Source organism: Oncorhynchus gorbuscha, unplaced genomic scaffold (genome assembly GCF_021184085.1).
Source record: "Oncorhynchus gorbuscha isolate QuinsamMale2020 ecotype Even-year unplaced genomic scaffold, OgorEven_v1.0 Un_scaffold_587, whole genome shotgun sequence".
Classification (NCBI taxonomy): domain Eukaryota; kingdom Metazoa; phylum Chordata; class Actinopteri; order Salmoniformes; family Salmonidae; genus Oncorhynchus; species Oncorhynchus gorbuscha.
Genome location: NW_025745422.1, coordinates 474,788 through 496,518, shown reverse-complemented (window position 1 = coordinate 496,518; position 21,731 = coordinate 474,788). Strand labels below are relative to the sequence as shown.

General features: G+C 42.8%; 2 protein-coding genes across 2 annotated transcripts; both read right to left on the bottom strand.

Moving 5' to 3' along the window:
• Positions 1–13,077: 13,077 nt before the first annotated feature.
• LOC124018882 (macrophage mannose receptor 1-like) lies at positions 13,078–14,070 on the bottom strand. The gene has a single exon (XM_046334190.1). It carries the CDS (start codon positions 14,015–14,017, stop codon positions 13,265–13,267), a length of 753 nt encoding a protein of 250 aa, XP_046190146.1. The 5' UTR covers positions 14,018–14,070; the 3' UTR covers positions 13,078–13,264.
• A 2,023-nt stretch (positions 14,071–16,093) lies between these two features.
• LOC124018885 (guanosine-3',5'-bis(diphosphate) 3'-pyrophosphohydrolase MESH1-like) lies at positions 16,094–19,460 on the bottom strand. The gene is made up of 4 exons (XM_046334194.1): positions 19,268–19,460; positions 18,546–18,601; positions 18,093–18,333; positions 16,094–17,133 (listed from the first exon to the last, which is right to left on the bottom strand). Exons 1-4 carry the CDS (start codon positions 19,377–19,379, stop codon positions 17,003–17,005), a joined length of 540 nt encoding a protein of 179 aa, XP_046190150.1. The 5' UTR covers positions 19,380–19,460; the 3' UTR covers positions 16,094–17,002.
• Between the last annotated feature and the right edge of the window lie 2,271 nt (positions 19,461–21,731).

The window sequence follows — 21,731 nt, the reverse complement described above, 5'->3', positions numbered from 1 at the left end:
ACAGAACAAACTTTGAAGATAGATGGGGGCAATCAATTTACATATGGTGTCCAGGGCACAGATGGTAACTGAGGGTGGTCTATAACAGGCGGCAACAGTGAGAGACTTATTTCTGGAGAGATAACATTTTTAAATTAGAAGCTCGAACTGTTTGGGAATAGACCTGGAAAGTATGACAGAACTTTGCAGGCTATCTCTGGAGTAGATTGCAACTCCTCCCCCTTTGGCAGTACTATCTTGACAGAAAATGTTGTAGTTGGGTATGGAAATCTCAGAATTTTTGGTGTTCTTCCTAAGCCAGGATTCAGACACGGCAAGCACATCAGAGTTGGCGGAGTGTGCTAAAGCAGTAAGTAAAACAAACTTAGGGAGGAGACTTCTGATGTAAACACGCGTGAAACCAAGGCTTTTTCAGTTACAGAAGTCAACAAATGAGAGTGCCTGGGGACACGCAGGGCCTGGGTTAACCTCCACATCACCCGAAGAACAGAGGATGTGTAGGATGAGGGTACGGCTAAAGGCTATCAAAACTGGTTGTCTAGCGCGTTGGGGACAGAGAATAAAATGAGAAGATTTCTGGGCGTGGTAGAATAGATTCAGTGATCTCTTGATGTGGTTTAGGCATTGTTGTGGACTTAACATCAAACTTAGTTGTTTTCTATTTTTTTAAAGTGTGATTTATAGAGTGAAAATCAGAAAAAACAGGGAACACGGAAACATGGAAAAACAAAACAAAGAAAACATAATTTTGGAAAAAAACTAAACGGAATCTGGCTAAAAATGTAAACAGATTTTATAGGGCCCAACATGGCCCAGTGATTCACTGGCCCGGGCCGTGGAGTTGGAAGCGTCAAACTATTTTGCCACACCAGGTAAACTCTGGGACAAATCCCAAAATGGAAATTCGACATTGGTCTGGACCCAAATCAGGGTAGGTCCGCCAAGGCCATGGCCCAGTTAGTATTTTGGGCCAGGTCTTGGAGATGGAAACACGAAAGGTAGCATTGGTCGGCTAAACACTGGAGTCAAATGTGACAATGGAAATGTGCCAATATGAGCCCCTAAACACAACTTTGCAATACTTAATCACTTTTGTTAGCCAATTTGTGTGGTAGTTGGGGCATAAGAACTGAGCAGTGTCAGGGTTAAATACCAGAACAGATATAAGTACTGGTTCAGGAAAGCACAGGTGATAGCTGGGAACTGTTTACTTGAATCACATTTCCTTATGTTTGTTCTGGTATTTAACCCTGAAGCTGCTCCCTACTAATGTCCCATCTGCTAAACAGAGATTGTATGGGACAATTCAAGAATAACTTTAGAAAAGGGTCAAGTCTAGAAAAAGTCATGCGCTCTGTTTGTATTGAGATCAGATGATTCATTTCGGAGAAATTTAGCAGAATGTCGGCAAAGTTTAATCTTGTTCCATCTTCCACTGCACTTCCTCTCATCATCACATTTGGTAGAATGGAAGCCCTTAATGGACTTCTCAGGTTTTTCTCCAATCTAGGTTTCCCCTTCACCTGTTGCCAGGCTGAGGGGAAGTGGGACTCTTCAGGCTTCAATGGCTTACATGGCACCTTCCTCTTAACACCTCACAAAGCAACTGTTCTGATTATGCAGAGGTTGTTGACACTTCTCTTTCTAAGTCCTAAGAATCACCCTGGGTGATGCAAACACAATTACCAAAAATATAACTAGTGCTTAAAAGAAAAACTGGAGTGCAGTGCTGCTTTGGAAAAACCCTAGGCCTAACAAAGTGAATTTCAAAGACACGTGTAGTGACATTGCAGAAAAAACACATACCGTGTCTGAAATGCATTGTCACGATGATGGAGGAGTCATTAGAATTCACATGATAATGCATGGTAAATACAGTGATGATAATGGCAGGATATACTACACTATGATTTGTATCAGGAGTAGGCTGGCCAGCACAGAATACCTAAAGTATACACCCATGACCTGAAAGACTGCATTCTTGGCAGTTGAAACAAATCAGCCTATACATATTTGCTCCCAAGTTTCGGTAAAGGGGTTGTGAAGGAGTGGCCTTCACTAGACAGACATTCATTTTAAAGCATTTATTCCAAGTATTTATAGACCAAGTTGTGTTTGTGTAGGTCATTATTTAATCCAGTCATTTACCAAACTCCCCACCCACTGGACTCAATGTGACATTCATGGTTTGCCAGTTCTACAAACAAAATGTATACAAAGTACTGTAGAATAAAGTAATAATCAAATCACCTATTAAAATAAATCGTATTAAGTGGGCCTTTTCCTTGTGAGAGTTAAGAGTATAGAAAGTATATTCCATGGAGAAGCCATCTAACATAAATACAATACGCTCAAAGTCTTCAAATGAACTCTTTACAAAAGTGTGCATCCACAGTTGCTCTGTTGTGTCACCCTGTGTTAAAAGAAGAGACGTGTCAAACCTGTGATGGAAGAGCTCATCCAGGTGTCCCTCTAGTGTTGGGTTGGTCCCCCTCAGTCCTCTCATCACCTGCACTGCCCACACAAAGTACTCCTGAACACGCTCTGCCATCCAACCTGGCAACCACAATACACAATAAGATATGGGGGGGGGTAGATAAAGATATGGACAGTCAGACAACCAGAGAGGGAAGCAAGCAAGTGAAGAGAAGCAAAGAGCCAGATAGAGAGAGAGATAAAGTAAGAGGTGTCAGTTTATTGTGTAGTATGACATTCTATGCCATTTGGCTGCAGTTCAGTTGGTTGGATCAAGATGGCTGAATAAAGACAGAGACAGACACATAAAGATAGACAGACAGATGAAGAGCACACAAGGGAGAGGGAGAGAAACAAGAGAGAGAGAGAGAAAGAGAGAAACAATCAGGGTGTCCCCCCACGTGGCCAATGGCCCACCACTTGGCCGCAGCCATCCTATTTCCCAAGTAAAAATACCCTTTGAATGACCAAAACATCACCCATAATATTTGTTCACTATTAAAATGCTCGGAATTGGTCAGGAAAGGTGAACTCGGCATTTAGGATTTGGGCAGCAGATCAGCCAAATGATGGCCTCAATGAGAACTGTGTCATTGTATGGCAAGGCAAATGGTATGATAAGGCGTGGAGTGATAAAAACATATATTCTGCTAAAAGGAGAAGCTGATCCTGGTTCAGGAGATGAAGACGTGGGAGGAGGCTCTGAAGTACTGCAGGGATCACTACACCGACCTCCCCAGCCTGCTCTCTAAGACTGAACATCTCCAGGCCCAGAGCAAGATGGAGGGTGCCCAGACCGACCATGTGTGGACGGGTCTGATCTTCCTGGCCAGAGAATGACTGTGGGTGAACGGGGACCACCTGAAGTACCAGGCCTGGTCTGGCGGGGAGCTGCCCCACTGCCTCGCCCAATACCTCCACTGTGTGACCCTGACCAGAGATGAAGAGCACTGGGGAACCAGGAACTGTGAGGAGAGGAGGAACTTCCTCTGCTACAGAGCGTGAGCCCCAGAGGACAGATATGTTACTGTAGTAGATATGATCATCTATGGATGTTCTCTACTTATTACTAGTTAACGCTGAGATTGATTATTCACTCTATTTACGTGTTGGAGAATATTAACCTATTGGGTGTGTGTTTTCTACAATTGTCTATTATTACTGTATCTATAGATGTTGTGGTTATAATAGTGTGTGACTAGTGAGTTTTGATTTACATTTCATTGAGTTGGGAATTAAAATAGTGTTTTTAGACATGTCATTCGATTTAGGTGGAGGAAAAAAATAAACAAGAAATCACAAAATTCCTTCAGGTTGATGACTTTTTGCATATCCAATCAGTTTTCCACTCAATCATGTTCTGAATGAAAAACATAGATTTTTATTTTATTTATTTTATTACATGGAAACAAAATTGAATCAACCAATTTGTGTACAGTGGGAAGTCACCTAGCTCACATTATGTTTCATAATTATATAACATGATAAAAGAGTAAGAATGCTAAGATGCTGCTGTATGCTAGTTACTAGCATCTTGTTGGTACATGTAAACTCCACGTTAAGGCCTTCTTCAGCCTGTAGGCCCAAGTCTGTGTATCATTACTATTAGCTCAGACAGTAATAGTAGATATGAACGTACATATCATGTATTGTATATCATGTCATGAAACCGACTGTTTGTATGAAATAAACAATTGACATAGACAATATTCCTTCTCATTTTTATTGGTGCACCTACAGTGCCTTCTGGAAGTATTCATACCCCTTGACTTTCCAAATGTTGTTGTGTTGCAGCCTGAATTTAAAATGGATGAAGATAAGATTTGTCACCGGCCTACACACAATACAATACCCAATAATGTCAGAGTGGAATGATGTTTTTTACATTTTTACTAATTCATTAAAAACGAAAAGCTGAAATGTCTTGAGTCAATAAGTATACAAGCCCCTTGTTATAGCAAGCCTAAATAAGTTCAGGAGTATGTACACTACCGTTCAAAAGTTTAGGGTTACTTAGAAATGTCCTTGTTTTTGAAAGAAATGCACATTTTTTGTCCATTAAAATAACATCAAATTGATCAGAAATACAGTGTAGACATTGTTAATGTTGAAACTGACTATTGTAGCTGGAAACGGCTGATAGAGGCCCATTATCAGCAACCATCACTCCTGTGTTCCAATGGCACATTGTGTTAGCTAATCCAAGTTTATAATTTAAAAAGGCTAATTGATCATTAGAAAACCTTTTTGCAATTATGTTAGCACAGCTGAAAACTGTTGTTCTGATTAAAGGGGCAATAAAACTGGCCTTCTTTGGACTAGTTGAGTATCTGGAGATCCAGCATTTGTGGGTTCGATTACAGGCTCAAAATGGCCAGAAACAAAGACCTTTCTTCTGAAACTCGTCAGTCGATTCTTGTTCTCAGAAATTAAGGCTATTCCATGCGAGAAATTGCCAAGAACCTGAAGATCTCATTCAACGCTGTTTACTACTCCCTTCACAGAACAGCGCAAACTGGCTCTAACCAGAATAGAAAGAAGAGTGGGGGGACCCGGTGCACAACTGAGCAAGAGGAAAGTACATTAGAGTGTCTAGTTTGAGAAACAGACGCCTCACAAGTCCACAACTGGCAGCTTCATTAAATAGTACCCTCAAAACACCAGTCTCAACGTCAACAGTGAAGAGGCGACTCCGGGATGCTGGCCTTCTGTGCTTAACAAGTAACATAATAAGTTGCATGGACTCACTATGTGTACAATAATAGTGTTTAACATGGTTTTTGAATGACTATCTCAACTCTGTACCTCACACATACAATTATCTGTAAGGTCCCATCATGTTATGGGAATGCTTGTAATTGTTAAGGACTGGGGAGTTTCTCCAGGATAAAAAATAATAAACAGAATGCAGCGACCACAGGCAAAATTCTAGAGGAAAACCTGGTTCAGTCTGCTTTCCACCAGACACTGGGAGATGAATTCACCTTTCAACAGGACAATAACCTAAAACACAAAGCCAAATATACACTGGAGTTGCTTACCAAGAAGACAGTGAATATTCCTCAGTGGCCGATCTACAGTTTTTACTTAAATCTACTTGAAAATCTATGGCAAGTCCTGAAAATGTTTGTCTAGCAATGATCAACAACCAATTTGAAAGAGCTTAAAGAATTTGTAAAAGAATAATGGGAAAATGTTGCACAATCCAGGTGTGGAAAGCTCTTAGAGATTTACCCAGAAAGCCTCACAACTGTAATCGCTTCCAAAGGGGATTGAGCCTTACCAGCTCCCTACTGTGAATCACAACGTTAGACAAAATACATCACATAATACATGAAAATTGTTGTATAGTAATGACCAACAACCAGAGCGTGAAACATTTAAAAAATAATAATGGGCAAATGTTGCACAATCCAGGTGTGGAAAGCTATCAGAGACTTACCCAGAAAGACTCACAGCTGTCTTCGCTGCCAAAGGTGCTTCTACAAAGTATTGACTCAGGGGTGTGAATACTAAACTGGCAAACATGTTTTCACTTTGTCATTATAGGGTATTATGTGTTGATGGGTGAGACAATGTATTTAATCTCCTTTGAGTTCAGGCTGTAGCACAACAAAATGTGGAATAAGTCAAGGGGTATGAATACTTTCTGGCACAGTAGCAACAGATATGTCAAGGAAATAAATAGCAGAACATTTCGTTGAGAGAGCACACATTCTCGCTGATAACCTGTCATGTGCCATGAAATATGATATGCCTGAAATAATTAAAATAGTATTTACACGATTTATGGTTACAAAAAGATGTAATCCAAAATCCACCTGAAGGAAACATAGAACTGACAATAACTGAACATCTTTTACAATTAGTAGTCAACCTGTGATGATATTATTAGACCACTGTTGAATTGATAGGACATTAACATATACAACAATATTTTACATAATTCTGATGATTCCAATTGAATTGAACTCATTTCTAACCTAGAATACTCATATATCAATGTTTTTTTTGTAATGAAGTGTTAACATCCTTTCAACATTCATATTTGTCTTTATTGGATGTACTGATATAGAGAGGAATGAAAGTTTAAAGGTGCAGGTTGAGTTTTGAAACCCCGCCAAGTTGGGCAATGTGTGGTCCGACATCGGCAGCACTACCACATGAGCAGACTCTGGCACAAATATCAATGCTTTTACTGTGCCCCTATCCAGGGATGAGCAGTGGTGGAAAAAGTACCCAATTGTCATGCTTGAGTAAATGTAAAGATACCATAATAGAAAATGACCCAGTAGTCACCTAGTAAAATACTACTTGAGAAAAAGTCTAAAAGTATTTGGTTTTAAATATACTTAAGTATCAAAAGTAAATGCAATTGCAAACATGTACTTCAGTAGCAAAAGTATAAATTATTTCAAATTCCTTATATTAAGCAAACCAGGTGGCACAATTGTTCATGTTCATAAAATGTTGTATGTTTATGGGGAAATGTATGGAGTAAAAAGTACATTCTTTTCTTGAGGAATCTAGTAAAGTAAAAGTAGTCAAAAATGGACAATGGACAATGTTCCCTCTACAGGGGCGCAGATGCATATCTCTTCCAGGACTGCCGTGCAGAAGAAATGCCAGGCTGTGCAGAGACACAAGATTGAAAGTTCTCCCCATTAGTTTGCACTATATACAGTGTCTCTGTATATAGCATATACATCTTGGTGGGGCAACCTAAACATTTTTTTTTGTTGATGCATTGCCAGCAAAGCCACAACACTAAACAATACATTAATTGCACTATAACGGCGACAAGAGGTGCCCAAAAACATTCCGATCCTACTTAAAGCTGTCGCAACAGCAGGGTCATTGGCCACGGAAATTACGTCAAATCACGTTATATGTACAGCAGCTTTGATTGGACTGATCATATCAACATCTTACTTCATGAATCAAGTCTACTGGAAAATCATTTTTAGTCCTTGTCATAGGAAGAGATATAATGAAGAGAAAATATAGATAAAAACGTATCAGTGCTCATCGGCCATTGGACATAAACATTACACAAGCTGGAAATCGCAAAATCAACAATGAGTTGTTTGGAAGGAATCGGTGACAGTGGCTAACTGCAAGCATTGCAACTGGGAAGTCAGCACAATGGAGTGAATCCTTACCACCGCTGCACCTGGCTATCAGCGGAGCCTTGTCTGGCAGCGAAACAATTCATTCAGCCTCATTTACTGCCTTTTAAAAAACATACCTGATATGGCTGACCATATCACCCTGGCATATTACATCATTTATGCAGCAGCATATAAGACATTTTTGGACTCACATTGTTGTGCGCGGCGGTCCTTCTTTGGCAAATGTTGTCATCAAAGAAAAACATTTACAATTCCAAGTTGTATGACCGTTCAAAACGTATTTTCCCAGTCTGACTTCCCAGTTGCAATGCTTGTGGTTATCCACTGTCACGGATTCCTTCCAAACAACTCATTGTTGAATTTGAATTTCCAACTTGTTGTGTAATGTTTATGTCCAATGGCCGATGAGAACCGATACGTTTTATCTATATTTTTTCTTCATTATTTTGCGATTGGAGGCCGAGCAGTTGCCATACCAGGCAGTGATGCAACCAGTCACGATGCTCTCGATTGAGCAGCTATGGAACCTTTTGAGGATCTGAAGACCCATGTCAAATCTTTTCAGTCTCCTGAGGGGGAATAGGTTTTGTTGTGCCCTCTTCACGACTGTCTTGGGGTGCTTGGATAAAGTTAGTTTGTTGGTAATGTGGACATCAAGGTACTTGAAAATCTCAACCTGCTCCACTGCAGCCCCGTCGATGGGAATGGGGGAGTGCTCGGTCCACTTTTTCCTGTAGTCCACAATCATCTCCTTTATCTTATTATTATTATTATTATTATTATTATTATTATTATTATTATTATCTTGATCACTTTGAGGGAGACGTTGTTGTCCTGGCACCACATGGCCAGGTCTCTGACCTCCTCCCTATAGGCTGTCTCGTCACTGTCTGTGATCAGGCCTACCGCTGTTGTGCCACCGGCAAACTTAATGATGGTGTTGGAGTCGTGCCTGGCAGTACAGTTATGAGTGAACAGGAACTACAGGAAAGGACTGAGCACGCACCCCTGAGGGGCTCCAGTATTGAGGAGCAACGTTGTGGATTTGTTGTTACCTACCCTTACCACCTGGGGGCGGACCATCAGGAAGTCCAGAATTCAGTTGCAAAGGGAGGTGTTTAGTCTCAGGGTCCTTAGCTTATTGATGAGCTTTGAGGACACTATGGTGTTGAACGTAGTGAATGAATAGCATTCTCACGTAGGTTTTCCTTTTGTCCAGGTGGGAAAGGGCAGTGTGGAGTGCAATAGAGATTGCATCATCTGTGGATCTGTTGGGGTGTTATGCAAATCCGAGTAGATCGAAGTGTCTGGGATAATGGTGTTGATGTGAGCCATGACCACCCTTTCAAAGCACTTCATGGCTACAGACGTGAGTGATACAGGTCACTAGTCATTTAGGCAGGTTACCTTATTGTTCTTGGGCACAGGCACTATGGTGGTCTGCTTAAAACATGTTGGTATTACAGACTCGGACAGAGAGAAGTTGAAAAAGTCAGTGAGGACACTTGCCATTTATTCAGCACATGCTCGCAGTACACGTCCTGGTAATCCGTCTGGCCCAGCGGCCTTGTGAATGTTGACCTGTTTAAAGGTCTTACTCACATCGGCTATGGAGAGCGTGATCACACAGTCTTCCTGAACAGCTGGTGCTCTCATATATGTTTGAGTGTTATTTGCCTCGAAGCGAGCATCGAAGTAGTTTAGCTCGTCTGATAGGCTCGTGTTACTGGGCAGCTCTCGGCTGTGCTTCCCTTTGTAAGTCTGTAATGGTTTGCAAGCCCTGCCACATTCGACGAGCGTCAGAGCTGGTGTAGTACGATTCAATCTTTGTTCTGTATTGATGCTTTGCCGGTTTGATGGTTCATCGGAGGGCATAGCGGGATTTCTTATAAGCTTCCGGGTTAGAGTCCTGCTCCTTGAAAGCGGCAACTCTAGCCTTTAGCTCAGTGCGGATGTTGCCTGTAATCCATGGCTTCTGATTGGGGTACGTACTGTCACTGTGGGGAAGACGTCATCAATGCACTCATTGATGATGCCAATGAATGATGTGGTGTACTCCTCAATACCATCGGAGGAATCCCGGAACATATTCCAGTCTGTGCTAGCAAAACAGTCTTATAGCTTAGCATCTGCTTCATCTGACCACTTTTTTAATGATCTAGTCACTGGTGCTTCCTGCTTTAATTTTTAGCTTGTAAGCAGGAATCAGAAGAAAATAATTATGGTCAGATTTGCCAAATGGAGTGCGAGTGTGTGGAGTAATGGTGGTCCAGAGTGTTTTCCCCTCTGGTTGCACATTTAACATGCTGATTGAAATTTGGTAAAATGGACTTAAGTTTCCCTGCATTAATGTCCCCAGCTAATAGGAACGCCTCCTCTGGGTGAGCGTTTTCTTGTTTGCTTATGGCGGAATACAGCTCATTCAATGCTGTCTTAGTGCCAGCAGCGTTGTATTTTGAGACAGTTTTGAACATGCAAATAAGCCAATAGGCAGAGGGATAGCCTATATTGTCTAATTCTCTGTAGGGATGGTGCCAGGTTTCCTACAGACGTGACGCTTGGCATTCAGTCCAAAGAGTTCGATCTTAGTTTCATCAGACCAGAGAATCTTGCTTCTCATGGTCTGAGAGTCTTTTAGGTGCTTTTGGTAATCAAGCAGGCTGTCATGTGCCTTTTACTGAGGAGTGGCTTCCGTCTAGCCACTCTACCATAATTACCTGATTGGTGGAGTGCTGCAGAGATGGTTGTCCTGCTGGAAGGTTCTCTCATCTCCACAGAGGAACTCTGGAGCTCTGTCAGAGTGACCATCAGGTTCTTGGTCACCTCCTTGACCAAGGCCCTTCCCCCACGATTGCTCAATTTGGCCGGGCAGCCAGCTCTAGGAATAATCTTGGTGGTTCCAAACTTCTTCCATTTAAGAATGATGGAGGCCACTGTGTTCTTGGGGACCTTCAATTTTGCAGGAATGTTTTGGTACCCTTCCCCATATCTGTGCCTTGACCCAATCCTGTCTTCGATCTCATGTCTTGGTTTTTACTCTGACATGCACTGTCAACTGTGGGACCTTATATGGACAGGTGTGTGCCTTTCCAAATCATGTCCAATCAATTGAATTTACCACAGGTGGACTCCAATCAAGTTGGAGAAATATCTCAAGGATGACCTATGGAATACTTATGTAAATCAATTAGTTCTGTTTTTACATTTGTTATAAATTAGAAAAAACAGTTTCTGCATTGTCATTATGGGGTATTGTGTGTAGATTGATTAGGGGGAAAAACATTTTTTAAATCGGTTTTAAATTAAGGCTGTAACATCATAAAATGTGGAAAAAGTCAAGGGGTCTGAATACTTTCCGAACACACTGTATATCCTCTCACAGGTTCAGAAGTCCAGCACTGCACTTATTTTCTGCTTCTTTAACTACATTTGTTTTAGTCTTCATCCTGAAATTCAAGAGCACTGTTTGATTGACATGGGTGTTTGTGGTGGAGGGAAAAATATACTGTTTGTAAATGTATAATTACAACCTATGGAATTTAGTAGATGAATGCCCGGTTTAGGGGATATTGTACACCATTGGCTTCGTGTTAAGAATATCATCTTTGGTCCAGCCCGTTATTTTACACAGATTCCATTCCACGGTGCTTGTGGTTGTTACAATGACTATTACTGGACACAACTGTCAGATGAAACCGATTCATTTACTATTATTATTATTATTACGTTTATTTGATGGCCCCGAGGCTGGAATCAGATATATTGTATCAGATATAGTTATCTAAGTTCATTTGGAGTATATCAGTAACCAAACTACAACAACAACAAAGCGATACACTTCCCAGACAACAGGTTTCCCAGATCACTGTCTGTCTCGCCGTCCCCCTCCTTCCGTACCTTCCTCCCCCCTCTGTCTCTCTCCCTCCTTCCTTACCTTCTTCCCCTCTGTCTCTCTCTCCCTCCTTCCTCCCCCTCTGTCTCTCTCTCCCTCCTTCCTCCCCCTCTGTCTGTCTCCCCCTCCTTCCGTACCTTCCTCCCCCTCTGTCTCTCTCCCTCCTTCCTTACCTTCTTCCCCTCTGTCTCTCTCCCTCCTTCCTCCCCCTCTGTCTCTCTCCCTCCTTCCTTACCTTCTTCCCTTCCCCTCTGTCTCTCTCTCCCTCCTTCTCCCTCCTCTGTCTCGCCGTCCCCCTCCTTCCGTACCTTCCTCCCCCTCTGTCTCTCTCCCTCCTTCCTTACCTTCTTCCCCTCTGTCTCTCTCTCCCTCCTTCCTCCCCCTCTGTCTGTCTCCCCCTCCTTCTGTACCTTCCTCCCCCTCTGTCTCTCTCCCTCCTTCCTTACCTTCTTCCCCTCTGTCTCTCTCTCCCTTCTTTCTTCCCGCCTCTGTCTCTCTCTTCCTCCCCCCCTCTGTCTGTCTGTCTCTCCCTCCTTCCTTACCTTCCTCCCCTCTGTCTCTCTCCCTCATTCCTCGCCCCTTTGTCTCTCTCCCTCTTTCCTCCCCCCTCTGTCTCTCTCCCTCCTTCCTTACCTTCTTCCCCTCTGTCTCTGTCTCTCTCTTCCTCCTTACTTCCCCCTCTGTCTGTCTCTCCCTCCTTCCTTATATTCCTCCCCTCTGTCTCTCTCCCTCCTTCCTCCCCCTCTGTCTCTCTCTCCCTCCTCCCCCCTTCTGTCTCTCTCCCTCCATCCCCCCCCCTCTGTCCTCTCCTTCCTCCCCTTCTGTTTCTCTCCCCCTCTGTCTCTCTCTCCCTCCTTCTTTCCCCCTCTGTCTCTCCCTCCTTCCTCCCCCCCTTCTGTTTCTCTCCCCCTCTGTCTCTCCTTCCTTACCTTCCTCCCCCTCTGTCTCTCCCTCCTTTTTCCCCCTCTGTCTCTCCCTCCTTCCTCCCCCCTCTGTTTCTCTCCCCCTCTGTCCCCCACTTTGTGATTTGATTTGCAGTTATTGTCAATTCTATTTTTCCTTCAAGTGCATTTTGGATTCAATCCTCTTGTAACCATAAACCATGTAAATAGTTAATATTTTCACTATTTCAGACATATATTTCATGGTACATGCCAGGTTATCAATGAGAAGTTGTGATCTTTCAATGAGATATTATTATTATTATTATTATTATTTCTAGGTGCACCAATAAAAATGAGAAGGAAGGTCTTATCTTTGTCTAAGTTAATGATTTATTTCATACCAACAGTTGGTTTCCTTACATGATATACAATACATGATGTGTATGTTCTTATCTGCTGTTACTGTTTTTCATTCTGATGGGGATGAATCAAAGAGGAAAACTGATTGGATTTGCAGTCATCAACCTGAAGGAATTCCGTGATTTCTTGTCTATATTTTTTTACCCTACCTAAATAGAATGACATGGTAAAAAAATAAGTTAATTACCAACTCAATTAAATGTTATCAAAACTAGACATTGAACTGACATCTGTGCCCAGTGTTATCTGTGCCCAGTGTTATCTGTGCCCAGTGTTATGGTCTTTGTACACACAAAGCACCCACTATCATAACCACGGTATCTACAGGTACAAAAATAGTAGACTATTGTAGAAAACACACACCAAAAAATATGTCTTATTGTCACATACACCAGATAGCTGCAGGAAATGTGTCGTTTTACAGGGTCAGCCATAGTAGTAATATCTCTCTTCTCTGGGGCTCACGCTCTGTAGCAGAGGAAGTTCCTCCTCTCCTTACAGTTCCTGGTTCCCCAGTGCTCTTCATCTCTGGTCAGGGTCCCACAGTGGAGGTATTGGGTGGGGCAGTGGGGCAGCTCCCCGCCAGACCAGGCCTGGTACTTCAGGTGGTCCCCGTTCACCCACAGCCATTCTCTGGCCAGGAAGATCAGACCCGTCCACACATGGTCGGTCTGGGCACCCTCCATCTTGCTCTGGGCCTGGAGATGTTCAGTCTTAGAGAGCAGGCTGGGGAGGTCGGTGTAGTGATCCCTGCAGTACTTCAGAGCCTCCTCCCATGTCTTCATCTCCTGAACCAGGATCAGCTTCTCCTTGTAGCATAAGAAGGGGCGTGTCCGGGAGCAACGCGAATCCATCCATCTCACATCCCACTGTACCATGACACAGTCCTCAATGCCACCAGCATTGTTTGGCTCTCCTGACTTCCAAAACCTAAATGCCGAGTTCTCTCCTCCTGACCATGTCCATCCTGTTGGGTCGTTAGCATCTCTGTGCAAACCAATCCAGGTCCAATCACCCCTTGAAATGGGAAGGAGCTGATCTACTTCTTCCTGGTTGCTGATGAAGGCCAGGTCAGTGTAGTGCTCACGACAGTACCGCTGAGCCTCTGACCAGGTCTTCTCTTCAGACACATAGTGATATTCTCTGAGTTTACCAGAGGCCACTGCACACAGAGCAGTGATGAGGAGACCAGTGAAGCTACTCTTCCTCTGCATGATGCCCCAGTGCTCAGTAGGTGTGGAACGGAGCTGACCCTGCTGCTGCTGCTGATATTATGAACCTGCTGCTACTCTACTGTCCCCCCCTCATGTGTCCACACAGCCCACCAATCAGAGTGCCTCCTTAATCTTGCCAACCAATCCATGGCTCTTCCTCATAGGCTTTCTGATTGGCCACATCCTCTTTCCTCTCCTTCTCTAAACGAATTGGAGGACAGCGTCAGAGGGGAGAGACTTTAAGAGTGGATGTGAGGATTCAGGGTAAAGTAGAGTAAGGGCCCTGTACACACATTGCCTAAAAGGAACACAGCAGTCAAATAACGGCTACATCTTTTAAGGAAATTCTATCCAGGAGCTTCAGAAAATCTCACGGTCCAAAGGACACCAACAAACTTTAACCAAAGTTGACATGTAAATCCCTCCAACAGAGAATCAGTAGTGAGTTCAGAGAACTGAATATTCTTGACCATATTTGATGCTACATATTTAACCAGGGCTGTAGTGGTGCCTGGAGAAGTGGGTATACTCTTATTTTGCCAAAGGGCTCGTCCGGCGAAGGAAAGGCGCCATGTGTGGAAATATTATATGAGAAACAGTGACATACACTATGAATGACCTAAAATCCCATATTGGTCTTTCACAGTCAGACCAACCCATGCTGTACTGTGCAGTAGGCTAATAGTAGGCCTACTACTGAAACAGATAAATGAGGCTGCCAACTGAGTCACAAATTCACAGGTTTCAGATTTTTCCCCATTTCTGTAAGGTTTTAGTTCTGTTACACTTTGTCTTCCAGAAAACAACGTAATTGTATTATCTAAGTCCATAACAATGCTTAAACCACATCAGGAGATCACATTTGAGGTTTGAGTGTAGTTACCGTTTAATTCTAATGTGCAGGCACTTAGCACTGTTGATTGGTTAGAGGTGTTTCTGTAGACCATGAGATGGATTCGGCTATTTCAGCCACACCCGTTGCTGACAGGTGTATAAAATCTCCCTAGACAAACATTGGCAGTAGAATGGCCTTATTGAAGAGCTCAGTGACTTTCAACGTGGCACCGTCATAGGATGCCATCTTTCCAACAAGTCACATTTCCGCCCTGCTAGATAGAGCTGCCCCGGTCAACTGTAAGTGCTGTTATTGTGAAGTGGAAATGTCTAAGAGCAACAACGGCTCAGCCGCGAAGTGGTAGGCTACACAAGCTCACAGAACAGGACCACCGAGTGCTGAAGCACGTAACGTGTAAACATGGTCTCCTCGGTTGCAACACTCACTGCCTAGTTCCACATTGCCTCTGGAAGCAACGTCAGCACAAGAACTGATTGTTGTGAGCTTCACCGAAAGGTTGTTGGATCGAATCCCTGAGCTGACAAGGTAAAAATGTGTAATTCTGCCCCTGTGCAAGGGAGTTAACCAACTGTTCCCTAGGAGCCGAAGATGTGGATGTCAATTAAGGCAGCCCTCCGCACCTCTCTGATTCAGAGGGGTTGGGTTAAATGCGGAAGATATATTTCAGTTGTAGACCTGACTAGGTATCCCCCTTTCCGTTCATGAAATTGGTTTCCATGGCCAGGCAGCCGCACACAAGCCTAAGATCACCATGCGCAATGCCAAGCATTGGCTAGAGATGTGTAAAGCTTGCCGCCATTGGACTCTGGGGCAGTGGAAATGAGTTTACCATCTGATGGATGAATCTGCATTTGACAGATGACATTAGAACACTACCTGCCCAAATGGATAGTGCGAACTGTAAAGTTTTGTCAAGGAGGAATAATGGGGATATTTTTCATGGCTCGGGCTAGGCCCCTTGGTTCCAGTGAAGGGAAATCTTAACGGTACAGCATACAATGAAATTCTATACGGTTCTGTGCCTCCCCCCAAAAGGAATTTCATTAACTTACACTAGACTTTTCCCCCCTTACTAGCTCTGACCTTATCTATGAAAAATCGACTTAGTGTGACATGTAGTTCTCCGACCTAGCTATAGTATCTTAAGACAAATGCAATAACTAAGTCACTCTGGATAAGAGGGTCTGCTAAATGACTCAAATGTAAAATAAAATAAATGGTGTAATTCACATTTTTTATTGAGGGGATAAATATGACATTTATTTTCACGACCCCATCTTTGATTGTCAGTATTAATGATACAAAAGGCAACTGATGCAATGTAGGTGATAAAACAACAAATATCAGAATTCAGATGAATCCTGCAAACTATGATTTACAAAAGTAACTGTGCTGGAAATGTTTAACATTTGTGCTTTTCCAATAACTAATTTCTGTGTTCTATTCGTGTGCTTCTCTAATAACCGTTTATGTTCATGCAAGTGACTGAACGAATCCTCACTATCAGTAGCTGCAGTACGCCCAGACCTTTGTTTTGAGAACAAAAGTTCTGTTTCAAGGTCTCGGCTTAGAGAGAAGCCTTGAGGTATTGGTCGGTCACATGTATGAAACAAAACGGCAATGATGAATTAATTATGCAAATATAACATGTCTGTGTATAGCCATATATAAGACAACAGTTGGGACTGCTCCAGCAGAGTTCCTGATTGACATGTGTTCTATAGTGCATTGATTTGGAACCTCTCCAGCCCGCTGATAATAAAGGATCATTCATTTAAGATTGACTTAAGTGTCCCTGGTGGTCATGTCCATTACATGGTGGTGAATTTCCACAACAGCCTTTCATCTTCACAAAATTATGCATATCATTGCTTTATTCAATATGAGAAAACTCAAGGTGACATTGATGGTGTCGCAGTTCTACAGACAATGTACGCAAATGACTGTAGAATGAATTAATAATAAATTACCCATAAAAAATAAATCCTTATGAGAGCTAAGAGTTTATTCGATGGAGAAGGCTCCTGTTATGAAGACAATATGCTCAAATCTTTTCACATGAACTCTTTACAAAAGTGTGCATCAAGAGTTGCTCTGTTGTGCCACCCTGTATCAGAAGTAGAAAGGTATCAAAGCTCAACCCCCCTCTGCTTGAAGAGCTCCTCTAGTTGTCTCTCCAGTGCTGGGTTGGTCCCCCTCAGTCCTCTCACTACCTGGGCTGCCCACACAAAGTACTCCTGAACACGATCTGCCGACCAACCTGGCAACCACAACACAGATTTAAATATAAGATATAGGACAGGGGTAAAGAGAGGGACAGTCAGACAACGAAAGGGAAGTAAGTAAAGAGAAGCAATGAGCCAGAGAGAGAATTAGAAAATAAAGATCAGTTTCCCCAGTTCAGAGAAATTGGTCATTGAGGTTGTTAGGTTTATGTCCCATCCTGCATCCTGATTCACCAGCTTCTAACCACTAGATGGTGCTGCTCTTGCTATTTTATTTTTATTTTTTAAGAATCAGTCACTCACATTTGTGGTACAAATCCAATGCAAGTCAATGGTACCTATATTAGCATTTTCACACAATATATATATATATATATTAGATACTTTAGGATTTGGACATGACGCGTGAAAATGCTAATAAAGATACCATTTGCATGCATTGGATGTGCCAAAAATGCTAAAAAGTTAGCATTTGAAATGGTGGATAACAAAACCAAAGCATGGATTGTTGTCATACCTTGTCCATCGACTGCTTAGTCATTTAAGTTTACTTCTGACAACATTTACCATCCCGCAGTAGCGGCCATGATTTAGCAGCAGATGCATATAGCTGTCATGTCTCAAAATCAATATCCATCTTACCTCTATATTGTTTTACATCCTGTGGATTTGAGAAGATGACTAGATCAACAGAAAAGTGAGCTTGTCAGGTAATGATCTCCTACACAGCTTCTAGCCTAGTTAACGCAACGCTGTGCAATGTTCCTTATTTTCACCACTTTCTCTCTGGCCTCCATTGACTTAGTCACACAGATTTTGGCCAACCTACAAGGGTAAAAACTCCAATAACCTTTGAACAGTGAAATGGGGTTTATACGATAGTGAAATGGGGTTTGAACCATTGGTTCTCTCATAGGATAACCAACACAATTAACATATTTTACAGAGGGTCCAAAAATGTGCTTTTTTGATTGGACACCCTACAATCAATCACCTGTAGGTGTGCAGCGGTTCAGGTCCCTCAGGTTGTACAGTTTGTCAGCCAGTTTGACCAGTTTGGCCTGGTGGCTGGCGTGAGGTGCATGCTCCACCTGCTGACGTTTCCTCTCATGCTTGGGTAGCGCCTTATCATCTGTTACTTCCTGAACAATTCGAGCCACCGTTTGCCCAAAGATGGCCTGTAGTTCTCCTATGCTGGTGTCAGTGTCCTCCACTGTGTCATGGAGCAAAGCTGCCTGAGGACAGTTGGAAAACATAAATATCAGTCATGACCTTCCTGTTAATAACACAAACTCATAACACAAATGTTGAATGTTTTCATGAGCTTAACATTGCCCATTGACTCGTCTATACTTAATAATATAATTTCATTACGATTTAAAATATTGCCCTCCGGGAACAAGTATGCAAGAAAGTATTGAGTTTGTCTGATACGTAAAACACTTACTTGCAAAACTTCAATGTCTGTGATCCCACCTTCATGGCTTAGGATCCTTGCCACACCTGCAAAATGATAAACACGGCAAATGTAAATGCAGATATCCATGCACTGAAGTCCGAGCAGTGAGAGAGTTATTGCTAAGGGCCTCTCTCAATAATGGACTAGAGGCTAACGTTACTCCTTATCGTCCAAGGACCTTGCATGTTTAGAGGCAAATTGGCCCTTGCAGCCAAAACCGCTAAATACTCAATTACAGTAAACTTCTAGAAACAAACGTTTATATCAAATAATTTCCCAAATGCAAAATATACACTTACTGTACACTGTTAACAGATGCAGCTGACAGCATATTTCAGTGACAACAGATGCAGACAGCTAATTAGCACATGAACGCCTCTGTCTTCAGTAAACAAGCGCTGTACCATGGAGATAAGACTGTGGGCACACTTACCCTAAAAGTGTGTAGTGCTTTTACCTTTTGTGTTAATAAAAAAAAAAAAACGTCTAGCTAATATGAAATATATGTTCCTTGTGTTTCCAAAACCGTACCGCAAAAGATGTTTTAACGTTCAGAACAAGCGTCGGGACTCTTAATTAACAAAACTTGCCCGGTCAGAAGATGCTAGCTATCATCAATAGGCGCTAATGGTAGCTAGTTAACGTCTATGAATGGCATAAGGACTTAACTAGCTAGCATCTGTTAAAGATTATAAAAACAACAACTGTACCTATTGGGTGGTTGATATATGGCGTTTGTTCAGCGTCTTTACGTCGTTGATTGCGGTGCTTTTCAGCAGCAAAGTTGACAGTCTCCAACAGAATGACCGCTTCTGAACTCATGCTGTAAAAGTCGTTTCTCACACTACAGACGGAACATTATTACCAACGTTTGGTCGCAGATCTCACCCGTCATTTGTGCGTCAGTGCCTTCTTTTTAAATGTCCGTAGTCAGACAAAGTCTCGCAACATTCCATCCGCTTCAACAGAAGCAAGGATAACATATTGCATTGGGATAAATTGTGTGCATCCTCGCGAAACAATATAAATACGAATGAGCCTTACCTTTATATATATATTTTAGCAGTATTCCTTTCTAGGGAGTTTTTCCAAGCCACCGTGCCTCTACACCTGCATTGCTTGCTGTTTGTGGTTTTAGGCTGTGTTTCTGTATAGCACTTTGAGATATCAGCTGATGTAAGAAGAGCTTTATAAATTGATTTGATTTGATTCATAATAGAGCGTAAATCAATACTTAGTCCTAATGTCCATGTGTTCATTAGAGACAAGAACGTTTTTGCATGAAGTCCCCATTATGAGCAGGGGTTTGTTTGAATGTCATGATCAGGGGCTGGATTTGTCTAGGAAGCAGAGACTTGTGGACATGTGGATGAACGGGTAGGCTACCCCCAGTAGTACATACCAGGCCTGGACCGGGGGAAAGCTGCCCCGCCCACCACCTCCGCTGTGTGACCTTGATCAGAGAGGTAGAGCACTGGCGAACAAGGGACTGTCAGGAGAGAAGGAACTTTATCTGCTGCGTAAAGTGATTTGGTAAGTCATCATTTGAGACCCAATCATTGATCCAAATCAGGAAAAATCTATGCCAAAATGTTGTAATAGGGTTATGATTCTAAAAATATTGGGGTTTTTTTTTTTGGGGGGGGGTGATTATTGTCAGAAAGAAGTTGCAAAAATGTAATAGTTTGCCAAAAACAAGGATCAACTTGATCAGTGTTTTGGCATCAAAACATGCATTTTAGACATATTTTTAATGTGTGTTTTCCTATGTAAGGAGGACATCTAAATTGTTTTTAGTAGTATTTTGTTTGACCTTTCTGGCTACATTTGAAAAGATAACCAAATACTTCCTTTACCTACCCTGCCTTTCTAAGGTCTTCGAACGCCAAGGTAACTAACAGATTACCGACCATTTCGAATCCCACTGTACCTTCTCCGCTATGCAATCTGGTTTCTGAGCTGGTCATGGGTGCACCTCAGCCACGCTCAAGGTCCTAAACGATATCATAACCGCCATCGATAAGAGACATTACTGTGCAGCCGACTCTGTCAATCACAACATTCTCATTAGCAGGCTCAACAGCCTTGGTTTCTCAAATGATTGCCTCACCTGGTTCACCAACTACTTCTCTGATAGAGTTCAGTATGTCAAATCGGTGGGCCTGTTGTCCGGACCTCTGGCAGTTTCTATGGGGTGCCATAGGGTTCAATTCTCGGGCCGACTCTCTTCTCTGTATACATCAATGATGTCGCTCTTGCTGCTGGTGATTCTCTGATCCACCTCTACGCAGACGACACCATTCTGTATACCTCTGGCCCTTCTTTGGACCCTGTGTTAATTAACCTCCAAATGAGCTTTAATGCCATACAACTATCCTTCCGTGGCCTCCAACTGCTCTTAAATGCAAGTAAAACTAAATGCATGCTCTTCAACCAATCGCTGCCTGTGTAACAGTATAGACTTTACGCCCGTCCCCTCGCCCCGACCTGGGCGCGAACCAGGGACGCTCTGCACACGTCAACAGTAACCCACGAAGCATCGTTACCCATCGCTCCACAAAAGCAGAGCAAGGGGAACCACTACTTCAAGGTCTCAGAGCAAGTGACGTCACCGATTGAAACGCCACTAGCGCGCACCACCGCTAACTAGCTAGCCATTTCACATCGGCTACACTTGCACCTGCCCGCCCGTCCAGCATCACTACTCTGGACGGTTCTGACTTAGAATATGTGGACAACTACAAATACCTAGGTGTCTGGTTAGGCTGTAAACTCTCCTTCCAGACTCACATTAAACATCTCCAATCCAAAATTAAATCTAGAATCGGCTTCCTATTTCGCAACAAAGCATCCTTCACTCATGCTGCCAAACATACCCTCGTACAACTGACGATCCTACCGATCCTCGACTTCGGCGATGTCATTTACAAAATAGCCTCCAACACTCTACTCAACAAATTGGATTCAGTCTACCACAGTGCCATTCGTTTTGTCACCAAAGCCCCATATACTACCCACCACTGCGACCTGTATGCACTCGTTGGCTGGCCCTCGCTTCATACTCGTCACCAAACCCACTGGCTCCAAGTCATCTACATGTTTTTGCAAGGTAAAGCCTCGCCTTATCTCAGTTCACTGGTCACCATAGCAGCACCCACCTGTAGCACGCACTCC

What these genes read in the sequence shown, in the direction of transcription:
- LOC124018882 (XM_046334190.1), bottom strand. Translation starts at nt 14,017, where the DNA reads ATGCAGAGGAAGAGTAGCTTCACTGGTCTCCTCATCACTGCTCTGTGT.
- LOC124018885 (XM_046334194.1), bottom strand. Translation starts at nt 19,379, where the DNA reads ATGAGTTCAGAAGCGGTCATTCTGTTGGAGACTGTCAACTTTGCTGCT. An exon ending in ATATATCAACCACCCAATAG is followed by an intron (nt 18,602 to 19,267) that starts GTACAGTTGTTG and finishes ATCATTTTGCAG; the next exon opens with GTGTGGCAAGGATCCTAAGC. An exon ending in CAGACATTGAAGTTTTGCAA is followed by an intron (nt 18,334 to 18,545) that starts GTAAGTGTTTTA and finishes AACTGTCCTCAG; the next exon opens with GCAGCTTTGCTCCATGACAC.